Source organism: Rhincodon typus, chromosome 29 (assembly GCF_021869965.1).
Source record: "Rhincodon typus isolate 14 chromosome 29, sRhiTyp1.1, whole genome shotgun sequence".
Lineage (NCBI taxonomy): Eukaryota > Metazoa > Chordata > Chondrichthyes > Orectolobiformes > Rhincodontidae > Rhincodon > Rhincodon typus.
The window spans coordinates 23,400,407-23,425,744 of NC_063360.1; the positions used below are offsets into that span (position 1 = coordinate 23,400,407).

Sequence of the window (25,338 nt, forward strand, 5' to 3'; positions counted from 1 at the left end):
TCAGATTCTCCAGCATCTGCAGTTCCTGCTATCTCTGAAACTATCAAATGCTGTTGTGCATTTTCTCATACATTCATACAGCACAGTAGGCAGCGATTTAGCAGAGCAACCCAGCTCCTTCCACTATCCTGCTCTTTTCTCTTAACATTGTAATTATTTTCCTGCTATGTATTTATCCATTTCCTTTTTGAAAGTTACTATTGAATTTGTTGTCAGTTATTCCAAGGGCGATGCATTCCAGCATACAACAACTCACTGGAAAAAAGTCGCCCTCATGTTACTTAGACCATAGAACTGTAAAGCACAGAAACGGGCCCTTCGGCCCACGATGTTGTGCCAAACATGACGCCAAATGAAACTTATCCCTTCTGCCTGCCATTGCTCCATATCCCTCCTTTCCTTGCATATTCATGTGCTTATCTAAAAGCCCCGTAAATGCATCTATTGTATCTGCCTCCACCACCACTTCTGGCAGTGCGTTCCAGACTCCTGTCACTTGGTGTAAAAAAACTTGCCCCCCACGTCTCCCTTGAACTTTCCCCCTCTAACCTTAACTGCATGCTCCCTAGTATTAGGCATTTCAACTCTGGGAGAAACAGTCTAACCGTCAACTCTATCTATGCATCTATGCATTTCAAGTCTCCCCTCAGTCTGCACTGCTCAAGAGAAAACACCCGAGTTTTTCTAGCCTCTCCTTAGAGTACATATTCTCTAAGCCAGGCAGTATCCTGGCAGCAAAAGCAAAGTTGCTGGAAAAGCTCAGCAGGTCTGGCAGCATCTGTGAAGAAAAAAAGTCAGAGTTAATGTTTCGGGTCCGGTCACCCTTCCTCAGAACTGTAGTATCCTGGTAAACCTCTTCTGCACCCTCTCCAAAGCTTCCACATCTTTCCTATAATGTGGAGACCAGAAGTGAACACAGTACTCTAAATGTGGCTTAACCAAAGTCTTATAAAGAGGCAACATGACATCCTGACTTTCTTACTCAATTCCCCAACCAATAGACGTAAGTATGCCATATGCTTTCTTTACCACCCCATCTAATAGCGCGTCTACTTTCAGGAAGCTATGGACTGGAACCCGAAGATCTTCTGCACATCAATGCTGTTCAGTGTCCTGCCATTAACTGTACACTTTTCCTTAACATTCGATCTCCGAAAGTGCAGCACCTCACACTTACCCGGATTAAATGCCATCTGCCATTTCTCCACCCATATCTGCAGTTTTGGATCGTTTGTCAATCACCTTATATTAAATCTGTCTCTGTTGGCTTTCTGATCCCTGAAAAAAGTATCTCCTTCCTTAATCTATCAAAATCATTTGCAATTTGGAACATCTCTATCAAACAATCTTCCAGAAGTGATTTAAGTATTTCTTTTTAACCTAACCATTTAAAAATTGTGATGATGCTGCACAGTATTACCACTTTAACAAAGAAAATTCCAAAATTCTTTGGGCTGCTTGTCTGCCAATGTAAATGTGGCAGTAGAATCTCTGGCCTCCCCAGTTTCAGTTGAATAGTGTTTCCTCCAAACCTTGGAGACCCAGTTTATTTGGCATTGTCAAAGAATTTTAGATGTGCCTATCTCAGATTGATCCTCCCTTCAAGGTTGACCCATTCACATTCACCTTTAGCTCAACAAAACAAAGAACAAACTACTTCAGTAGTCTTCACCATTCTTCCTCCAGACAAAGTAACTGATTATCTTGGTCCAGTAAATATTTGAGGCTTCTGAAGACTTTTGCTGTTAGCAAAAATACTGCTGAGATCTTTCAAAGCACCAAAGGCAGGCTTCGCTGGTAGAAGCAGGAGAATTCCAAATAATACAACTCCTTGATATAGGAAGTACAAGATTCGACATTTCTTTACTGGAACTTGTGAAAAGGTCAGAGCAAATCCAGTGGAATTCTGAGAAAGGTCAGGTTCCATTCAAATTAATCCAAGCATCCATCCAAATCAAATTTTTTGCTCTTTCCAGCCTCAGTAATTAAGAGGCCAAATTCTTTGTTCACGTTTCATGGAAACGAAGGTTATCCTTGAACAGATAACAAGCAAAGAACCAAAGCAATAGCATAAGATTGCTTAACCTCTGGTTAAAAAATCTTGCATTGTCATATTCACTTACGTTTTCTTTTCGTCCCTGTTCCTTTTTCTTTCTTTCTCTTTATTGAAGGAAAGTGCTTCTGAATTAGTGACTTGAAGACACCTCTGTTAAGTAAAAGACAAAATTTAATTTAGCTACTCCAGAGTTCTAAATGTTTTAAATGTATGTACCCTTTAAAGTTATTTTAAATTTTACTACAAAAGCTTTTATGGTGACAGGTTTACGAAATACAGAAAAAATTTTGATAAGTGGAAAGCGTCACCTACAGTAAAATTTAAATATTCCCTATCTTGTTCATTTTAAGTTCCTTAGTGAAATTATGCAATACACTGGTAAATATTCTGTCAAAAGGAGGAATGCTAACGGTATCAATCACTGGAACTGTGTAGTGATCAATCTAGCTAACAAAAAATGCTCAAATTAATTTGAGATAAGTACCAATTATCCATGTGACTCAAAATGAGAACTCTGTTATGAGTTGGTTCAAAAACACCAGACCTGACATACTATTCCTTCAATGTTAAGCACTTGTTCTTGGTATTTATACAATAATATGCTTACCTACAGCTGAAAATTATATTGGCTATGCAGCCAACGTGCTGCAGCCTCCTCTCAGACTCAAGTGTCATCTCATGTGCGTAGATACACCCACTTACTGTACAATATGCTATTTATACATGGCCCATGAAGATTTAGGTGTCAGGGAAAGCCAAAGCATCAATGTTTGCTGCACATATAATTTGCAACATGTATTTTATACTTACCTACTCGCAGATTGCTCGTTAATACAAATGCAGTGGTAGGTTAACTACGAACATCAGCAATCGCATTGCTACTATGACAAAAAGTATCTTTCTCTGGCTGTACTTTTGGCTTGACAACTGCCATGATGTCATCACCTAGGTGACAGTAGCAAATCAGGTTTGGAATGTCTATAGGAATTCTTCAATCCTGCAGTAACTTTGTGGTTCCTGTCATCTTTCATGAAAGTAAAGATGCATACATCACTACACCAGAACCTCAGTCAATTTTACCTTCAAGCAGGTGGGAAATCAATCTGTAAGACTTTAAAACATATCACTTCTGGTTTTTTTTTTGCTATTTTAAAACTACTTGATTCATGATTTGGTATAGTTCCTTGGGAACCAGCAGATACTCAGCATCATGGCTAGGTGGAAATTTCTTCAGGGTGAGCCTAGAAAGTGGTAACGCAAGGCTATCTGAATTTAGTGGACATCACCAGCAATACGGACGCAGCTGTTACCTCACGTTAGTGTGAAAACTTTGAAGGAAGGAGTCACTGGCTTCAGCTTAAAACTACAAATCCAGGCTGAATTTTTATTTCTACAGTTTAGCTCTCAGAAACCAATTTACAGGAACTCATTGCTGAAGAGCATATTATCAGACAATTTAATACAGACTAGTTATCAAATTTAAACCTTCCCAGTCTGTAGGGTTTAGAATCCTACCCAGCAATCAATTCAGGGCAATCCAACTGAAATACAAGTATATAGCTTTACATTTCTGTAACTAACTACAAGTATTGATTCTCAGTTCCCTAATTTTGAAGCATTAACACAGAGATTATATCTATTCATATTCATGCAAAATTTAAAGGTGCACCGTGATGTAAACAGTGGAAATATCAAGAGTATTTAAATGTCAATATGCATAACTGTATGTTACACAAGAAACTCACCGTGGCTATGTTTAGTACTTTAACCTCAACCAAAGTTTTATTGTTTAACAGATTTTCTAGCAAGGTGTCAACATGAAATAACGTGCTAAAAGATGCTGTTCTTGAAAAATAGAGTTGACAAACTTCTTTTCTCATTTTTTATGAAAAAATGCATAAACCACATCCTAAAGGCATCACTACTCATAAAAGTGACATCACCAGGATAAAAATGGCACTTATTTATTATCCTTTGATTAGCAACAAAAGGCAAATAATTCTGAAGAAAAGTGGACATGCGGTCAATTCTACTGACACTCTTGCTGTGAATTCAGCAGGAACATCCAGAAATGATTCAAGAACTGACTAACACTAAACACTAAAGCTTTGTATTCAAAGTTTTCTCAATGGTCTCGTGAGCCACAAAGATTCCCTGCACCTTTTATAAGCAATCAGTGCTTCAAGCTGGGGGAGAGGCAAAGAGAGTTGTGGCTAAGGACTCCAAATGTCCAGCTCCTGCTCTGTGGCTGTAACTAAGAACCTAAAGTATAGTTGTTTCACACATGCCTGAAAATCCATTCGCAGCAGATTCCATCATGGGGTTTCGGCCATGGCTGCTGATCAGACTCAAAGAAAAGAGTTTTCTGCCAACTCCTTTTTAAGTGAACCGATCCTTTAATAAGCACGCACAGATATACTTATATATAACGCAATGAAGTAGAATTTGTTTTAAATAAAAGAATAATAATCTTTCACAGTTTTTACTTCTGGAAACTGCAAAAAAAAAATAACTGCAACAATTAGATAGACCTGAGCAATTTTATTTTTTAAACTGTTCAACAGTCATTGAAATAACAGGACATCTTTACTTACTCTGCAGCAGATACAAATTGGTTAAGGTGGCCATCGTTCTCATCAAGTACTTCTCGTGTCCGAGCCTCACCTGTGGATTGCAGTCCAATAACAATGCACTGGAATGAACAAATAGTGAAGCTCCATTATGTAAATGTGTAGTAGGTCCGTCTTTGCTTTTAAAGTCAGTTCTTTCTGTTCCACATTTCTATGGTCCGTACTTTATGTAATTAGACTGAATACTGCAACTTCATACGTTTGTTTGTATTTTTTATTCTTTAAGCACCTAATTACAATGGTTTTGGTGATCATGAGAAATCAAAGAATAAATGAAGGGAGAATAATGAAAAGAGTTGTGGAATTCTGGAGTTCACTCTCTGAAAAGCTGAGTGCTGGGTCAATGTGAATTCTTATAAATGAGATTTAATTTCTTAAATTATAAGTGGAACAAGTGATATGGACAAAAGGCAAGTAAAATGAACTGAGGTAAAGACATCATCTAATTAAAGGCAAGTACAGGCTTGAGGGTCTGAGCAGCCTACTCATGTTCCCATGTATCTCTCTAAAACATATAAGGACAAATAGTATCCATATTGCTCTGAGATATAACTATAAGTCATGCTTTACATCCTTGCAGTATTATGTTTCCAATGAATCACTAATAAGATTCAATACAACCATTAAGATTACATGGAAAGTTGTGGGTAAAATAAAATAAATTTGTAAAATACAGCTATTGAAAGTGACAGTGTCATTTTTGGCATGGAACTCATATCTACTTACACTCTTCTTTAACATTGCCCAATTACAATAAACCCACTGATATCAGTGAGATTTTATGTACGTATAGCATGCATATATGTGCCAATGGATATTTCACAAAGGTTGACTTGATTTGAATAATATGCTCATAACATTTAACTATTTTATATCTATCCAAAGCTGGCATTTTGCAAAACAAAAAAATTGTAGAATGGAAAACAAGTTTATAGAAATTGATGTTAGTCACCAAGATAGAGCCAATGTTAAAGAGATTCTACTTGTGTACTAAAAATAAATATCAAATACTTTCAAAATATCTGAAGTCCTATATCAAGTTCTGTGACCTACATTACCTAGGGATATAGTTGCATACCTGAAAATAAAATGCTGTCTTCTACAAAGTTTGTAAACAGAAAGTGAGCCCTTACCTTGCCTTTCTGTAATTCTTGCTTGCCTATTTCTACTAAACGTTTAACTTTGGCAGCAATACACAGATACTTGAAGAAGCGTTGATGTGCTGACCAAAACTGCCCCCAAAGAGATTTTCTGGATTCCAAACCAATTAGGTCTGCTGATTGTTGGAAAACGTTCATTGCTTCAGCCCACTGAAAATGAAACACTGTTTTAGGCACATCAAAGTAAACTAAACAAAAAAAAAACTTGCAAAAGTTTCAAAAAAATTAACATTTCAGAAACATTGTAAGACAGAAACAGGAGCATGATTTTTTTGCATCACACTTAACAAATAAATTGAACACATGCTCTTGTTATCTCAAAGATGATTTCTGTTTGATCGTTAAGAACATTGAATTAGCAAGATTTTAATTAATCTAACTATTCTTAAACGAATTATTTGTTTTTATTTAAGTGATAGCTTGTACTGCTTTCAATGTAACCCAAAGGAACTGCAAACTGTCTTATAGCCCTGATTATTTCTGGGAAATATTTTTTTATTTGCTTCCATAGGTTAAATTTAACTTCTTCCTTCTTTGAGGAGGACGGTGAGACAAACCTGTCATAATTAGAATGTTTTGCACAGTCGCAAAAAAAGGAACTGTTTATTTAATATTTCCCCTTTTTGGATTGAGATTATACATGTCGTTACTGCTCATCTATAATTTCTTTCATTTGAACATGACAATCAGAACATGTTTTGGCTTGGATTAGACTTTTGTGAAATCTAGGAATTTTAAATTTAAAAGAGTTGCTGAATTCATTTAGGTATTTGAGTTTTGTCACTGGTAATACTCAAATGCAGATGTAACCTGAACATGTAGTGGAGGCAAATTGTTTGGGACTTTCCAGTAAAAATGAAATTGCGTGTATAATAACACCACCCATAACAGTCAGGTGTTTTGAGATAATATTAAATTACACATTTCTGTCATTTATGCTCTAACTAGATTGAGTGTATGGGACATTTATATACCTACAGCATTTGGTATTGCTGCATGCCAGGTGGGTCCAGGGATGCTTATTTTATAAACTTACTTTGTGCAATCAATCACAATATGTAAATTTTGAAATGTAAAAATGCTTAACTTGTTTTAGATCTCGTCAATAACACATACCAACCTACATCACAAAAGAAAGCTGCAGCAATTGGGCACCCATTGAGGCATGCACCCAAAGCTGTAAATGATCAGAGCAACAACTCCAAACAAATCAGTGAACCTGAGCCCAGAAACAGAACAGGGTTAGACGTGGACGGAAAGGGCAATTAAAATTTCTGTTTGTGGTAAATCTGGACAATTATGTGTAAGAATCAAGTTCCTTTTCATTGTAGAATACCTATTATCTGCCACCATCAACTTTGCCTGGTTCCTAATGAAGATTATAAGCAATAGGGAATGTAAAGACTGAATTTAAACAATTAACTGAATGCAGCAAGGACCAATCAATCATTAATTGCAGAAGATTCAGTGGCAAGACATCCCAATGATGATTTTTTAAAAAAAAAATTAAATCCTAACTAAATTAGTTTAGAACCAAAATGCTGGATTACAACTGTAGCTTTAATTAGCAAACAGCTACAGCAGCTGAACGTATTGATCAATCCAGAACTGGAGAAAGAGAAAACTGAATAAAAACAAGACAATTACCAAGCTTGGAAATTCCATCTGTTGTCACATATTCTTGTCACATCACCATGAAGATAACTTGCACCTTCACTACTTGGGCAGTAAAACCTCGTGAAATGGATTACTTGTTACAGAACTCAATCCATTTCAAACTACATTCCTGCAGATTTTGTTCCAGTAGTTTACTGCCCACACAGGTAAAAATTAACTCTATATAATTGCTCAATTTTTGGTAAGCAAATGGTAAGCATTGTTTCTGAAAAACTATTATCGTGTACTTTACATTTACAGCTTACTTAACAAAATGATTTCCAAGGTGCTTATCTTCTACGAGCCAAAATAGTGGAATATTTGTGAAACAAGTGGTACTCCTTACCAGCACAGCTGCTTTGTTGTATACATGTTGGAAACTTTGATCCAGAGGTATTTCTTCTATTCTGAATGTCACTCCAGCAAAGCTTAGTTGCCGAGCAATATACATGCCACTAACTTTCATATCCATGGCAACAATTTCCATTGCACCCACACCGCTAAAACGAAAGAAACCAAATTGTAACATGCTGGTTCAAAACCATTGTCATTTTGCATCAAAGATCAAATTATTTTACTTCGTACCCACAATACAATAACTACATACCAAAAAAAATTTCACTGGATGAAAAACATTTCCGAGCCATCCAGTAGTCATGAAAAGCACTGGAAAATGCTTTTCTTTCTTTATTGCTTGGCAAACAGCATTGGTGATGTGAAATATTGGCAATTACATTAAAATACTGCATTGCATTTCCTAAGATCACTCCAGTAAGAACTACGGGCCATGTACAGAACTGTTCTTGTTCTACCTCTTTAAAAGAAGAGGAATTGACTACTACTGGAGAGATATCAAGACGAGTGTCAGCAATATTAGAATTGTTTTTAGATTTCCATCTCTAACCCAAATCTGGGCCTTTCATAGTTCTCCTTTTTGAGCTGCAACATGCCATTCTAACGCCCATTTTTGCACTGGTGCAGACACCTCCATTTGAAAATTGTACATTATGATATGGAAAATACCAGAAAACGGCAGACAGAATTCCTGATCTACCATACTTCTACTCCTTTGCAAGGTTTATGTTAATTGGTAATAACCTGGTGTGATTCAATTCTGTAAGATAATATGAATCAGTAATTGAAGTAACACAAGAAATTACGTCTTCAAAGCTGTAAAATGTTCTGTTTTTGCCCCATACATTGTTAAAGTATATTAAAAAAAAATTAACTTGTTGATTAAGTACACTTGTCAAAATGAACTGATCAGCAAGATCAAACTGACTCTGTTACGAGTTAGAGTAATATGTAGACAAATTACTTTTGTATTCAGCTTTGACCAACTCCTCCTTTAGTTGCATAAAAGAACATCACCTTACCGTGGCGGAGCACAAATCTTCCTACAAATGTGGCTGGAACACAAGTGCATTATATAAGCTATAGCTTAATGGCAACATGTATGCCTCCAAATCAGAAAGTTCTGTATTCACATCTTATTCCATACTTAAGCCTACAACCTAGACAGATGGCTCTTGCAGCATGGTGGTAGTATCCCTGGTTCTGAGCCAGGAGGCCCAATTTCAATTCCCACCTGCTTCAGAGGTGTGGAATAACATTTCTGAAGGAGTTAATTAGAAAATATCTATAATATGTACGTACACTTCAATACAGTAGAAGAGGTACCGCTCTGTAACAAGTGCCACATTTCAGGTGAAATGTTAAATTGACGTTCTGTCTTACTTTTCTATTTGAAGAGATCTCTTCAGTACCCTGGTCAATATTTATCCATAGTATTAAAATAAAAGATCCGCTCATTAAATTCACACTTTTTTGAACAGCCTCGGTGGCACTAAGATTTTCTGTATTATAAACGTGGCTGCACTTCAAAAATAGCATTTCAGCAGCTATTAAGTATTTTGGACAACCTGCACCTCAAGGTTGACGATGTTGCTATCAAGCAAACAGAACATATGATATTTGTTTTTCCATACAGAGTTGACTGGAACCCATTCATAGAATTGTAGGATACAGAAGAATACAATGACATCATTATATTCTGCCCCTCAAGGACACATTCCTAACAAACCCCTAACCTAACCCTATTCCCTTTGGTCCAAGGAGTTGTAGGCTGAAAAGTTCTTTGGTTTGCTCATAAGTGATATAAAGTGCTATATAAATATATTTGTTTTTTATTAAGACAGTTGTGTTTAATGTTCTCTTCAATTTCTTTTTGGATGACTTCAAATTTATGCTTCCTTTTCACTGTCTCATTGACTATCAGGCAATTTGTTATTATTCACCTGATCATAAAACTTAATAATCTTGAAGACTGCTACCATTTCAACATATTGAAATGGCCTGAATTTCGCAAGTATCTATCGTAACTGCAATTCTTCATTCCTGGTCAGATCCTGCACGCTGAACCATTCCTGGCACTTTTATATTCTGCCTATAATGGAATGTCTCACACTTGACACAATATTTACCATGAATTCTCTGCTTCCCGTCTCAATTTAAAAGCTACCAATTTAATAATTAATTCCTTTCCCAAATTGCAATATTGATATTCTTCATCAATGAGTTGCAGTCATCAATGCTAGTGGTCTTTGCATCAGCCTGTGGTCTTTATTAATATGCTACAATTTGCAATACTATAATTTGATCATTGTTCTCTCAATCCATAAATCCAGATCATTCATCTACAGTATTTAGAAATTAGGTCCAAACCGAGTGTCTCTTGTAGAATGTTAATCATCACTCACATTTTGAAATAAAATCTTTGCTTTTTGCCACCTGAATATCACAATCAATATGGTTAAATCATCATTAATCTTCATTATTTTCTTTCAATAATCTCTGATCTGGTACCTTACAGACTTCCTGTACACACAAGCTTCTGTCTCTTTGTTAACAGCCCCAGTCATGTCCACAGAAAGCAGACCAGCAATGACCTCTCAAAACAGGAGAGGGCAACTATCACCACCAACAGGACCAGATAACATCACCACAATTCCTCACATAATGAACTGTCTCAAACCCTCAACAATGGGAGCATCTGCACACACTATGCATTCAAGTACCTTTCAATCAAAGGTGCAATGATTTCACCAAGTATGAACAGTACTCGCAATTAAATAACTGAAAATTCAAACTAAAAACATAACATGGAATTGACTATAGATTGTTCGAACAAAGATTTTATTTTCAGTTGGTCACTTCCAATGGCAATGGTTTACTTTTGCATTATTCACTGTATAGGATAATGTACTATATAATGTAATTCATAACATAATTAACTCCTCCATAAATACCAAAGTACTAATAAACAAGCAGGGTACGCATGCAACGTCTTTGCAATCAGTTTTATTTTTAGGAAGCACTTTCCTCTCGACTCCCCCACAATGAGAACCACAACACCCAAAAGATCAGTGGTGGACTCTCCCCAGTGATTGTCACAGCTAAACGAGTAACAAAATGTACATCATGTAGGATGTCAATCTGCATCTTATCAGCCCAATGCAGTGCATTGAACATTACTCCTACAGCACCCAGCATGCCGTCTCCCACATCAAGCAGAACTTAGATTCAGAAAAAAACAGTTCACTGATTTGATCTGATGAAAGGTCATCACACTTACTCAGGTTCTCTGTCTACCAATGCACTCTAACACTGAGCATTTTCCAGGACTTCATTTTTGTTTACATTGATTGTATACACAAGAACAGGCCATTCAGCCTAACTAGTCCATGTTTATAGGATATTTTAACAATTTATTTTACAAGTTCTCAATTTTCAATCAGCCACGAAATCTGGAATAAATGGCACCAAACATTGAGAAATTTTTCATAAAAGCAGGGTAATCCATGATTTCAGATGAGGATGAATGGATGGGGTCACACATTAAAGTCACCATAGTCTCAGAGGACTATATAGGGTTGTTCTTTTGTTGAGAGATGACTAGTGATGGTTTAACCTGAGGGCCAGCATGTCTCGGGCAAGAGGTGATGTTGAGAAAGTGGGACATTCATGGTAATCTCAGCTGGTTACAGAAATTGAACCTGTGCTGTTGGCTTCATTTTGCATTGCAAACCATGCCATTTACTGAGCTAACCAAAGCGAAATGACAATACTACGTAGTAAGCAGCATGGCTAAAATATGGAGAATGTAAAATCACAAAGGTTAAGTCTATTTGGTTTGTGATCAGTATGCAGGTGACATTCAATCTTCCGGCCTTCTTTCTGATGCTCCTTTAAACCAAACTTGTTGACCAATCTTTTGGGTACTTATCCTAATATCTCCTTATGTGGCTTGTAGTTAAACTTTGTTTGTTAACAATCCTGTGAAGTATCCTGGGACTGTTCATTACTTTAAAAGTGCTATATCAATGCACGTCATTATTTATTTGTTATTAGTAGGATTGTAAGCAGGGAATTCCTGGATATTGACACAATGATAACAAAATCGTAATACATATCTACATTTTGATGGTGTGTGAATTGGAGCTCATGGTGCTCCCACAATATCATCTCTCTTGTCCTTCGTGATAGCCCTCTCTTTCTCAAAAATGAAATAAGATGAATGTCAAATAGGTTGTGGATTGTCTATCAAGTCTTTTGCTGTCACCAGATGTGATCTTTTTAGCCAACAGGATTCTATTTTTAATATGCCTTTTGTTCAAAGATCGCTGAATGAAATACCATGCGAAATCTATCTTTTCTATCATAAGTGGCTGGTATACAATGAAAAACTTGACCCTTAAAGGAAAAATACTTAATCCCATTCATATTACATTCACTAAACCAGTGAACTAGTACAGCACAGCACAGAAGCCGGTCATTCAGCCATTACAGTGTGCCAGCTCCTCCAAAGGACAATCCAAATAGTCCCATTTTCCCGCAGTTTTTCTTCCTTCAACCATGTACTGAATTTGAAAGCCAAGGTTGAAATTGTATTCACCATTCTATCGTGCACTGCATTCCAAATTTCAACCATGCAGTTGCTTAAAATGGTCCAGCTCATGTAAAAGATGAAGTAGTCATTACTAATAGTAGTTTTCAAGCTTTGGTACTTTTCTTTAAAGTTTAAATCTAAACTCACCGTTTCTCAATAGCATGAAGAAAATCCTCAAACTGACGGAAGGGTGTGCCCTCTCCCCAAATACCCAAGCGGCACATGTAAGCCATGTTTTTTGGTTCTGAGGCACCTGTATTGATTTAAAAGGTAAAGGTATTTTAAGGGATACAAGTAGAAACATTTAACAAGTGTTTAAAAAAAATCCACTTTTCTCTAAATTGCAGTGTGCAGTAACAGCAAAACATCACAGATGCTGGAAATCTGAAATAGAAACAGAAGCTACTGGAGAAACTCGAAGTCTGGCAGCATCCATGATGGGAAACAGAATTTCAAGTCTAGCATGACTGTACTTTGGAACTGGTGAAAGGTAAAGAGTGTACACAAGGCTGTATATGGTACTGAATGTGGATCTCGGCTTCTGGCCGTAGCAGCTGTCTGAGGAGTGCTGTACAACTTGGAGGTATCTGTAATCTTGGATGGATGTGAAACATGACAGACTGAATTCAGTTGGAATCTGTGGGAGATAAGGAGCAGCCAGAGACAGAAGAATGAACAATGATTGTGGAACTGTGTTTTGACAAACAGTATCAAACACCAGGACAGAAATAGAAAGCAAAGAAGGTGAACAGTATGATTCTTCGTCCGACTGAAGTCAAAAATGTTAACTCACTTTCTCTCTACTGATGCTGAGTTCCTCCAGTACTTCTGTTTTTATTATATGTGAATCCAATAACCAATGTTTAAGGACATAGGCTTAAAAAATGGCAGACAACATAAAGGATAATTAATATTCAAGTATTTTCAGGAAGTGAAATTCCGGCAATGGTGAGTGGAACACACAAGTGAACACAGAAGATGGTTAATCTATGGAACTCACTGCAACAGAGGGCTGCAGAGACCGAGTCATTGAGTATACATAAGACAGAGATAGATAGATTTTTGATTAGTAAGGGGATCAAGGGTTATGGAGAGAAAGCAGGAGAATGGAATTGAGAAATATATTAGCCATGACGTATGGTAGATTCAATGGCATAATTCTGCCCTATTTCTTAATGTCTAATTCCTAAAGGAATGTTATGATGCTGCAATTTTGTGCAAAGGTTAATGCAATTTTATTATGAAGTAATATGAGATTTAGCTGAAGTAGGAAAATATTCATAAATGTATTAACATGTTAACTACAAAATCACATGGACCATTTCCCATTGGCTTCAATTTTATTGAGACTACTTGGATGTCACACTCAGTCAAATGCTGCACTGATGTCAAGGATAGGCATTCTCACTTCATCTCTGGAACCTACCTCTTTTTGTCTACACACATTCTGTAATGAGGTCTAGAGTGTAGTGACTCTGGTAAAATCCAAACTGAGTATTGGTAAGCAGATCATAAGGATTAGGTGCCTCCTGATAGCTCTGTTGTGGCAGCTTGCATCACTTTTGCTAATTAATGACAATAGACCGATCAGGTGATAATTAGCTAGATTGGATTTGTCTGGACTTTTATGGACAAGATATTTCTCTGCAATTTTCTGCATTTTTGGGTCAATGCAGTGTCGTGCCATAGTGGAAAACCTGCTTCTACAACTGCTCTGAATTCCGAGGAAGGGTCACTGAAACCAAAATGTTAACTCCAATTTCTCTCCACAGAAGCTGCGAGACTTGCTGAGCCTTTCCAGCAACTTCTGTTTTTGCTTCTACAAGCCACTCAGTTGACTGGACGGCTGGTTTGCGATGCAGAGCGATGCCAACAGCGTGGATTCAATTCCCATACTGGCTAAAGTCAACACGAAGGTCCCAACTTCTCAATTGCACCTTTCGTCTGAGGTACCGTGACACTCACGTTAAACTCAGTACCAGTTATCTCTCTGATGAGGGAGCAGCCCTATGGCTCCCTGCATCTCCGGCGACTTTACCTTTCACTATGTTGTGCCTTGGTAAGTGAATCAGCCTGTAGCACGATAAAAAGATACCAGATCTTTATCTAGGCCAGATCGAAGTTTTTTTTGTTCTTTTGGTTAGGGCAATTCTCCCTATTTTACTTGACTGGGGAGAAAATGTGTTTTAAAGCACTCCTATAAAAAGCATTTGTGTGAAGTAAAATCACAAGTCTTAACAATTCTGTTGTCAATTCCTGTAAAACATACTTGCCAATTTAATTATTTCAAACAGTAACAAAAAACAAAATAACCCAGGCAATGGGGGAAGGCAAGCCTGGGTGTATCTGTGCCCGGTCTTCAGTCTGGATAAATGGGATGGGTTAGTGGCAGGAAGGAAATCTGGCTGCAAAATAATCCTCCAAACCCAACAACAATGGTTGATTTGAAGGTGGGTGGCCAGCATCGTAGTGACCACATATTACAGGAACAGCTAAAAGAAGAAGCAAGTAGCAAAAACAAATTCATGGATTATAGAAATGTCATAATTTTCTTGGATAAATTAGCTTAACAACATACCAATTTAATTTATATTGGGGTGTGAATTAATATTCAAAAAAGTTAACATTTCTACTGGGAGAAATGCATTTGTATACACATCTCTGTGGCATTCTGCACACTGCATCGATTCCCTATAGGAAGGCATCAAGGATTCTCAATATTAACAAAGAAAGCTGCACCAGTAGTAGCTCGTGACTCAAAAAGAAGCTACAAATGGTACTACATAAACAAATTACCTGTCCTCCACTTCCAATATATTATGAAGTTTTGGTGCTTTAATATGCTACACAATGCTAATATATAATTAGTACTCCAAGCAATTGATAACCAAGTCAACACGGGATTATTGCTAGATCTTTCTAAAATTGAGAAAATGCCTTTGTACAAATAACTATTTAAGAAGAAAACAGTATTGTCTTATTGAAGATGATACTGAAGATTCTTGATGCACTAATAATACAGTACATTCATACTAATACATTGGTATAGAGCAAAGTAAGTTTTTTTGGAGAAATAGATCATACCCGTGGCACTTGCATAAACAACTCGTGCAAATGGCAATCTGTTTTGCAGCTCTAAGACAGCCAGGCCTGTTTTGGTGGATTTGGTACTGCCATTGACACAGACATTTTTTGCTTTGTGACATTCATCAAATACAATCTAAGAAGCAAAAACAGTCAAGGAAAATCCAAAAGATGTGAAACTTTTCATATCTCTTAGAAAAGCTTAAAAACAGTATCAGAAATAATCAGATGTGCAGTGATTAATATTATATAGGTCCCATAGACACAATGATACAAATGACTTTTTTTGGACAACACTAGAAGCCTGTGTTTGCCTCTGCATCGATGGAATCATAGCTGATGAAACCACGAGTTTACGCCCTTTCATCTACAAATTTCTTTAAGAAACAAACACTCGCTCAACAAACTGGCAAATAATCAGAACTAATCAGATTTGTCTTGTGCCACCCAGTTCTCCTAGTCTGGATCTATCAGACATGAGAGCTGGCAAATAATCCATTGTAACTTGTCTATCTTAACGTTCACACATTTTGAAACATAAAAGATCATGTGGCATCAACAGTTCTAATATTCTTGAATTATATACAATTTACTATAGCATTCCAGAAGACAAATAATTGCAAAAACACACTTATTAATGGTCATGCAACTTATTGCAATTTGTCATCATTTTTGAAAGGAAGTTTAAAACAGTTGTGAACTTCATTAATATTGCAATTACAAATCATTGAAAAAATATTTAAAATATCAATACTCTACAGCTTTAATAAAATTTAATTAATCACTTATAAGTTTAATTAATAAAGGATACAACACCATCAAAATGCTCCCCACACCAATCTAGAATCTGTTTTAGCCTCGTTCTGTGTTGACCACCAGCCTGACTTTCACCAATCAATGCAGAGTAGGTTGCAAACAACACACCTTCAGAAGTAGCTGTATCACCGTACTTTATCTGCAATCAATTGATAAAAATTACACAACAATGCATAAAATAAACAAATGTTTGCAACTAACATAGGTCCTTCCACATCTTCAAAATGCCCTAAAAAGGCTTTACAGTCATTTAAGTATTGTTGTAATGCTAGAAATGTGGTAACCAATTTGCATGAAGTGGATTTCTATAAATAGCAACATTATAAAGGTCAGATAATCTATTTTTATTAATGGTGATCAAGGGTTAAATACAGGCCAGGACAATATGAATATCTTTTGCAAAACCAGGCTGTGGGATCTTTAGATGCGCGTAACAGCAAGCAGACAGGGCCTCAGCTTAGTATCTCATCCAAAAGATGGCACCTCCAGTAGTGCAGGATTCTCTAAGTATGTACTTCCACATTAACTGAAATATTTCTGCTAAATCTGAGGAGTAGGGCTTGAACGCGGGACCTTCTGATGCCGAAACAATGCAACTTCAAAACAGAATCACAGCTGACAATCATGCAACCAATTTATAAAGCACACTTATGAACATAGATGTCACAATGTAACGTACTTTACAATATGGAGTACCTTCAGTTTAAATAGGTGCACAGAAAGAGAGAAAATAAATTAGAGACCGAGTCATGCTTGTTTATCTTGAATACCAGCTGGTGATCCGGTCAATCACTACACGGCATTTTTCTGCCCTTTAGGCCAGTATACAAAGAGGGGGAAATTTTAATCTAACTCGCCTGGTGGAAAATTGGCAGGATTGATACAGGTGCCTGTTTTATTTTCCACCCAATTTTACTTCCTGTTGATGTCAAAGGAGATTGAAATCAGACAGTGTGCAAAGTGGGCAACAGATGGGTTCAATTAAAATTAGGCACATTGTGTGTTTTATAGGTGAACTAAGGGGAGCGCAATAAATTAAAAAAAACTACTTTGTAGTCAAAATAAAAACAAACATGTTCTTATTGTTCCATAACTTATTCATTATCCAGCACTTTTAATTCAAAGTGGACTTGGAGCTATGATTTAGTATTATATTCGATCACACATAAATGATCTTACATTAGATTTCTCTTCATACCTTGTTGAGCGCATGCACTGGAATATTTGAAGCATCAATGTCTCTAAGATCACGTTCAGCATCGTATTTCAGGTCATTGGAGACACTAAACCTATAACATGATAATATTGAATCCAATTACCATTTCATTTGAATTATATTTCAACAGAACATTTAAATTAGTTTCCATATTTTTCTTAAAGCTACATTTGTTATCTAGCATTTTATTATTTATTTCCTACGCATCAATAGGTGCTGGAAGCACTGGAACAGGAAAAGAACATGCAGTCTATCAAAGTTAGATTTCTAAACACATTGCATTGTTAGCTATAGGTTATAACATACCTCTGTGATTACAGTATTCTCTTAGTGAAATGATAAAGTAAAAGAATGGGATATTCAATGAATTACGTGCCTTTAAAGAAATTACTGTAACTGTTTCCATTGCAAACTCTCTTCCGAGTAATCATGTATCACATCAATGTCTTAAATGAGGGGAGTAAAAGCATGGTAAATAAATTTGTAGATGACACCAAGATAAGTAATAAACTATATTGTGAAAATGACAAGGAGGTTGCACATAGATATGGATAGGTTTAGTGAGTAAGCTAAAATCTAGGAGATGGTATGTAATGTGGGAAAACATGAAGTGGTTCACTTTGGCAGGACATCAGTTAAAATGGAGAATGACTGCATAATTCCAAAGTACAGAAGGATCTCAGTGTTGTGGTGCTTGAGTCACAAAACGTTAGCATGCAGATACAGCACATAATCAAGGTGACTAATGGGATGCTATCCTTTACTGAATATTAAAGTAAAGATGTTATGTTTCAGTCGTACAGGACATTAGTGAGACCACATCTTGAATACTGAGTGTTTTTTGATCTCTTTATTTAAGGATGAATGTAAATGCATTGGAGGTAGTTTAGAGGAGGCTAACTAGGTTGATATGAAGAATGAGTGGGTTGTGTTACAAGGATAGATTGGACAGGCTGGGCATGTTTCAATTGGAGTGTGGAATAGTAAGGGTGACTTGATTGAAGTGCACAAAATCCTGAATGGTCTTGTCAAAATGGATATGGAAAAGATACTTTGTGTGTGTCAGACCAGAACTAGTTGGCACTATTTAAAATTAGGAATCTCCCTTACAGAACAGAGGAGAACTTTTTGCTCCAAGAGGGTTGAGACACTTTGGAACTCTATTTCACAATGTATTAGAGGTGGGTCATTAGATATTTTTAATACACAGGTGGATAGATTCTTGTTTGGCAGGGGTATCAAGAGTTCTCAGGACTAGATCAGATCTTCAGGAATGGTAGAGAAGGATCTAAGTGGCCCACTAATGCTCCTATTTCATATTAGATCTGGTAATGCACAGTGTTTAAACCATCCTCCAGTCACGATTGAAGTATTGTAAAGACAGGAAATGATTGACACATTGATTTAACTTGGAGAGCTAAGTCAAAATAACTTTATAAGAGTGATTTTAGGTAAAGGTCAAAGAATTCAATTTTTTTTTATTTTCCGGAAACAAAGAAAGGTCTATTTTGCATACATATTACATACATATTACAATAACATTATACTTACCACAATGACTTTTTCCTGCCCTTAATGTAATTTTCATAAATAATACCAGCCACGGTTCTTCCTTTTCCAACACCAGCCCCATCACCAATGAGAAACCCTGCACGATGGTTATTTTCCAACAAGATTTCATGTTGCTAAATAGACAAAGACAATACTGGATTTTTCCATCGTACACTAACAACTCAATGGTCGATACATTAGCATTTAAATAAGCCCTCCCAATGGCACAATGAATAAATGTACTACTAAATGTGGTAGAGCTATACAGATGACTGGGCCCTAAGTTTCCTTCCTAGTGCGAATGAATTAACAGATCTTGGTCAGAATAGCAATTAGGGTATTGCAATCTGAGGAAATTAAGACAGTATTTTCACCCCATTGCTATCCAGTGACTTTAGAAATCATGCATGAGTGGAGGTTGAGCGTGACAGGATCAAGTTTGGCTATGATATTGCTGTGGTTGAATTGCCAGGCAAAACTCACAGTCACGGTGCACAAATTAGGATTGCCTACTTGGTCCAGGTACCAATGGGATGCTGGATCCCATATTAGTGCCTTCAGAGAAAGATGAAAAAAAAGAATAATTCTTCACAGAAACTACTGCATAATCGTTGCATTTTAATAAGCTTAATTTTAAAAATGATCATGAACTTCAATACAGTACACCAGAATTATTTTTATTGTTTAAGTGAAAGCTAAATGATAACAGCAGGGCTACTGGCTTGCTGGATGCATCGTTGCAAGTATTGTACATAAGTCGTGTTAACATAAAGATATACCCATAATATCACTAAAATATCAGTGATTGAATTTACTGAAGTCAAATTAACTCTTACTTGTAATTAATTTCTGCATCATCTCCCTATCAGTTCCACTTGCAGTTTAAAGAAAAATACAGATTAAAAAGCACGAGCGGTCTGGGGGGCGGGGTGGGTGGGAGGAGGTGTGGGGAGGGGGGGGGTGGTGGTGGAGTAGGATTCATCTTGCTGCCTGGATGTCAAATTATTGTTGTGGACCACCACTTCTTCACAGAAGCGACCCAATTTTAATTTTCATTGAATTCAAGTTGCTTGAGCTTTACACATGGGTAGCAAGCTAAAAATTTGCCACTAGAAGTCTCTTCAGCGGCATGATCTTTAAATTGAGATCCTGCAGCAAAGCACATTTTCCAAAATGTGAACAAAGACATTTGTTATCTAAAATGAATTTCATTTTTCCTGTAGTTGAGTGTATCAATTCATTTTTCAACAAAATGCTTTTCCTCAAAGTAGACATTGAGAACATTCTGTACAAAACCCTGGTGTTTTGTAACAAAAACACTTTTATTGTTCTTGCTGACTGATTTAAGTCTTTTACATGAAACACCATTAATAACTTCTCATTGACAATTAGTAAAATAGAATTGATTAAGGTAGCAGAAACAAGCTGCTAGATTATTGGAAAAAACCTAACTCATTCAGTTGTGTTCTTCAAAGAAAGGAACTAACCAATCCTACATATGACTTTATTGGAACAATGCCTGACTCATAATTTAGTGGTTGAAAAGCAAGGACAAAGACCAGCACCTTCTTGGGACAACTTGGGGTGGTATAGATGTAGCCTTGCCAGGATCATCTACATACGGAGAACAAATAAATAAATAATTCTGTTGAATTCCATTTTGAGAATTTAACAATTTATTGTCAATAAAAAACCACAGCACATTCAGAAGTCCCTTCCAGCTAAACCAAAGAAATGTAGTAAATAAAACATACCTGACATGCATAAATGATTGCTTCTAGTTGTAGTGCAGATAAAGACCCATTTGAAATTGTAGCTTCAGGGAGGCAGAGTGTGTATCTGATATTGGGAGGAGGCACACTTGATAAAGTACTTGTTTCAACTACTTTGTCTGGATGGCTATTTCCAATTTTAGCTGCATATGAAAATATAGTTATTTTCACTTTATATACAAACAGCCCTTCTAAAAGAAATAGCATTCAAATTCAAAAATATGTCAACTGAATAACAGGATTATTAAATATAAGTTTATCTGATAACAGTATTTACTCTTGCACATTGACTAAGTTCCCGCAAATACCAAGTGTGCCAATTAGGCACAAACATTGAGACAATTCCAGAGGACAGGAAAATAATTGTTAATGCCATCGCCACGATGGCCTAGTGGAATTATCGCTAGACTATTAATCCAGAAACCCAGTTGATATTCTGGGGCACATGGTGGAATTGGAATTCAAAAAAAAGTCTGGAATTAAGAATCTACTGATCACCGTGAAATCATTGCCAATTGTTGGAAAAACCCATCTGGTTCACTCATGTCCTTCAGGGAAGGAAATCTGCTACCCTTACCTGGTCTGGCCTACATGTGGCTCCAGACCCACAGCAACGTGGTTGACTCTCAACTGCCCTCTGAAATGGCCTAGCAAGCCACTCAGTTGTACCAATCGCTACGAAGACTCAAAGAAATGAAACTGGATGGATCAGCTGGCATCGACCTAGGCACCGGAAAAGGCAACAGCAGAAACAGCCCTGTCGACCACGCAAAGTCCTCCTCACTAACATCTGGGGGTTAGTGCCAAAACTGGGAGAGCTGTCTCACAGACGAGTCAAGTAAAAGCCTGACATAGTCATACTCACAGAATCATACCTTACAGACGATGTCCCAGACACCACCATCACCATCCCTGGATATGTCCTGTCTCACCGGCAGGACAGACCCAATCGAGGGGTGACACAGTGGTATACAGTCGGGAGGGTGTTGCTCTAGGAGTCCTCAACATAGACTCCGGACCCCATGAAGTCTCATGGCTTCAAGTTAAACATGGGCAAGGAAACCTCCTGCTGATTACCACATACCATCCTCCCTCAGTGATGAATCAGTATTCCTTAATGTTGAACACTTAGAGGAAGCACTGAGAATGGCAAGGGCACAAATTGTACTCTGGGTGGGGAATTTCAATGTCCACCACCAAGAGTGGCTCGGCAGCAGTACTACCGATCGAGCTGGTCGGGTCCTAAAGGACATAGCTGCTAGATTGGCTCTGCGGCAGGTGGTGAGGGAACCAACAAGAGGGAAACACATACTTGACCCCATCCTCACTAATCTGCAGTTGCATTTGTCCATGACAGTATCGGTAAGAGTGACCATTGCACAGTCCTTGTGGAGATGAAGTCCCGCCTTCACATTGAGAACAACCTCCATCATGTTGTGTGGCACTATCACCATGCTAAATGGGACAGACTTTGCACAGATCTAGCAACTCAAGACTGGGCATCCATGAGATGCTGTGGGCCATCAACAGCAACAAGATTGTACTCCAGTACAATATGTAACCTCATGGCTCAGCATATCCCCCACTCAACCATTACCATCAAGCCAGGGGATCAACCCTGGTTCAATGAAGAGTGCAGGAGGACATGCCAGGAGCAGCACTAGGCATACCTGAAGAGGAGGTATCAACCTGGTGAAGCCACCAAACAGGACTACTTGCACGCCAAACAGCGAAAGCAGCAAGTGACAGACAGAGGTAAGCGATCCTACAACCAACAGATCAGATCTAAGCTCTGCAGTCCTGCCACATCCAGTCGTGAATGGTGGTGGACATTAAACAACTCATTGGAGGAGGACGCTCCACAAACATCCCCATCCTCAATAATGGAACAGCCCAGCACATCAGTGCAAAAGATAAGGCTGAAGCATTCGCAGCAATCTTCAGCCAGAAGTGCCAAGTGGGTGATCCATCTCGGCCTCCTCCAGTGGTCCCCATCATTACGGATACCAGTCTTCAGCCAGTTTGATTCACTATACGTGATATCAAGAAACAGTTGGAGACATTGGATACTGCAAAGGCTACCAGCCCTGACACCATTCCGACAATAGTACTGAAGACTTGTGCTCCAGAACTTGCCACTCTCTTAGCCAAGCTGTTCCAGTACAGTTACAACACTGGTATCTACCCGACAATGTGGAAAATTGCCCAAGTATGTCCTGTACACAAAAAGCAGGACAAATCCAACCCGACCAATTACCGCCCCATCAGTCTCCTCTCGATCATCAGTAAAGTGATGGATGGTGTCAACAACAGTGCTATCAAGCAGCACCTGCTCAGAAATAACACGCTCAGTGACACCCAGTTTAGGTTCTGCCAGGGCCACTCAGCTCCTGACCTCATTACGGTCTTGGTTCAAACATGGACAAAAGAGCTGAATTCCAGAGGTGAGGTGAAAGGGACAGCCCTTGATATCAAGGCTGCATTTGACCGAGTGTGGTATCAAGGAGTTCTAGCAAAACTGGAATCAATAGGTATCGGGGGTCAAACTCTCTGGTGGTTGGAGTCATACCTGACACATAGGAAGATGGTCATGGTTGTGGGAGGTCAATCATCTCAGCTCCAGGACATCTCTGCAGGAGTTCCTCAGGGTAGTGTCCTAAGTCCAACTATCTTCAGCTGCTTCATTAATGACCTTCCCTCCATCATAAGGTCAGAAGTGGGAATGTTTGCCAATAATTGCACAATGTTCAGCACCATTCGTGACTCCTCAGATACTGAAGCAGTCCATGTTCACTTGCAACAAGATCTGGACAATATCCAGGCTTGGGCTAACAAATGGCAAGTGACATGCACACCACACAAATGCCAGGCTATGACCATCACCAATAAGAAACAATCTAACCACTGCTCCTTGACATTCCATGGTGTTACCAATCATTGAATCCCCCACTATCAACATCCTGGGAGTTAACACTGACCAGAAACTCATCTGGACTCACCACATTGACAGAGTGGCTACAAGAGCAGGCCAGAAGCTGGGAATACGGCAGCGAGTAAATCATCTCGTGACTCCTCAAAGCCTGTCCACCATCTACAAGGCACAAGTCAGAAGTGTGATGGAACACTCCCCACTTGCTTGGATAAGTGCAGCCCCAACAACATTCAAGAAGCTTGACACAATCCAGGACAAAGCAGCCCGCTTGATTGGCACTACATCCACAAGCATCCACTCTCTCCACCACCGACGCTCAGTAGCAGCAGTGTGTACTATCTACAAGATGCACTGCAGAAATTCACCAAAGATCCTCAGACAGCACCTTCCAAACCCACGACCACTTCCATCTAGAAGGACAAGTGCAGCAGATATATGGGAACACCACCACCTCCAAGTTGCCCTCCAAGTCACTCACCATCCTGACTTGGAAATATATCGCCGTTCTTTCACTGTCGCTGGGTCAATATCCTATAATGCCCTCCCTAATAGCATTGTGGGTCAACCCACAGCAGAAGGACAGCAGCGGTTCAAAAAGGCAGCTCACCACCATCTTCTCAAGGGCAACTAGGGACGGGCAAGAAATGCTGGCCAGCCAGCGACACCCACATCACACAAAATGAATAGAAAAAAAAAACTGATGACAGTGCAAAGAACAAGAGTTTGAAGTTTTGCATAGAATGGCTTATCCAAAATGGTATTACGCCTGAACCCAGCACCCACTATTTTCACCATGTAAAAGTGTAGCTGCCTTCAAACAAATCCAATTGCTGCTAGTGTGATGTCTAAATCACGGGTTGTATTCTTTACATGTTTCAAGATATAGCTTAACATGCCAGAATTCTTTAAGGCAATACGGTCTTCAGAGATTCCCAGGCACACCTTCAGGAGAGGCAAGACACCTTTTGGGATTGTAGAAGTAGACGTACATAAAGTCAATAAATTAATTAATAGTTAAACAGATTCTTTGGTCCAACTATTCCATGCTGACCAGATATCCTAAACTGATCTGGTTCCATCTGCCAGCATTTGTACAGTCAAGGTAATCATCAAGGCATTTAAATCTCCTGGCCTTTAAATTTAAAGAAATGTTTGCAATTTTAAATAAAAGTGCCCACTATTTCACACTGAAGATTACCATTACAGAATCTGTGTTACATGACAGTTTTCACAACTAGCATGTACAATGTAATGTGCGCTGGGCCCAGAATCTTGCCCTGAAAGCTTTGAATCTTATTTTACTTCTTCTGAGCATGAGCCTCAAGGTCTGCACTCAAGGATGGCATGCAAGTTGGCTTGGAGGGCAGAGGAGCATGAGCTATCATGAAGGAACATGTTACTAGGTAGGGCACAAAGTAGTATGTAGTGACATGGGTAGTATGTGGAGAAGTGGGCTAAGGGCTAGAAGGTTGCTGTTTGTATTTTTTATTTAAAAAGCTGCAACACAGAGCTGGAGC

At 38.2% G+C, this 25,338-nt stretch overlaps 1 protein-coding gene across 2 annotated transcripts in view; it reads right to left on the reverse strand.

The window, feature by feature from the left end:
• LOC109931452 (protein strawberry notch homolog 2) overlaps window positions 1-25,338 on the reverse strand; it is a 219,597-nt gene that overhangs the window by 81,604 nt on the left and 112,655 nt on the right. For both annotated transcript variants that reach the window (XM_048614120.1, XM_048614121.1), the window contains exons 7-16: window positions 20,872-21,032; window positions 19,118-19,251; window positions 17,549-17,639; window positions 16,346-16,489; window positions 15,535-15,670; window positions 12,598-12,703; window positions 7,849-8,002; window positions 5,820-5,996; window positions 4,651-4,748; window positions 2,124-2,206 (exon numbers count right to left, since the gene is read on the reverse strand). In XM_048614120.1, coding sequence (XP_048470077.1) covers window positions 2,124-2,206; window positions 4,651-4,748; window positions 5,820-5,996; window positions 7,849-8,002; window positions 12,598-12,703; window positions 15,535-15,670; window positions 16,346-16,489; window positions 17,549-17,639; window positions 19,118-19,251; window positions 20,872-21,032 — 1,284 coding nt within the window. The remainder of the gene's footprint in view (window positions 1-2,123; window positions 2,207-4,650; window positions 4,749-5,819; window positions 5,997-7,848; window positions 8,003-12,597; window positions 12,704-15,534; window positions 15,671-16,345; window positions 16,490-17,548; window positions 17,640-19,117; window positions 19,252-20,871; window positions 21,033-25,338) is intronic.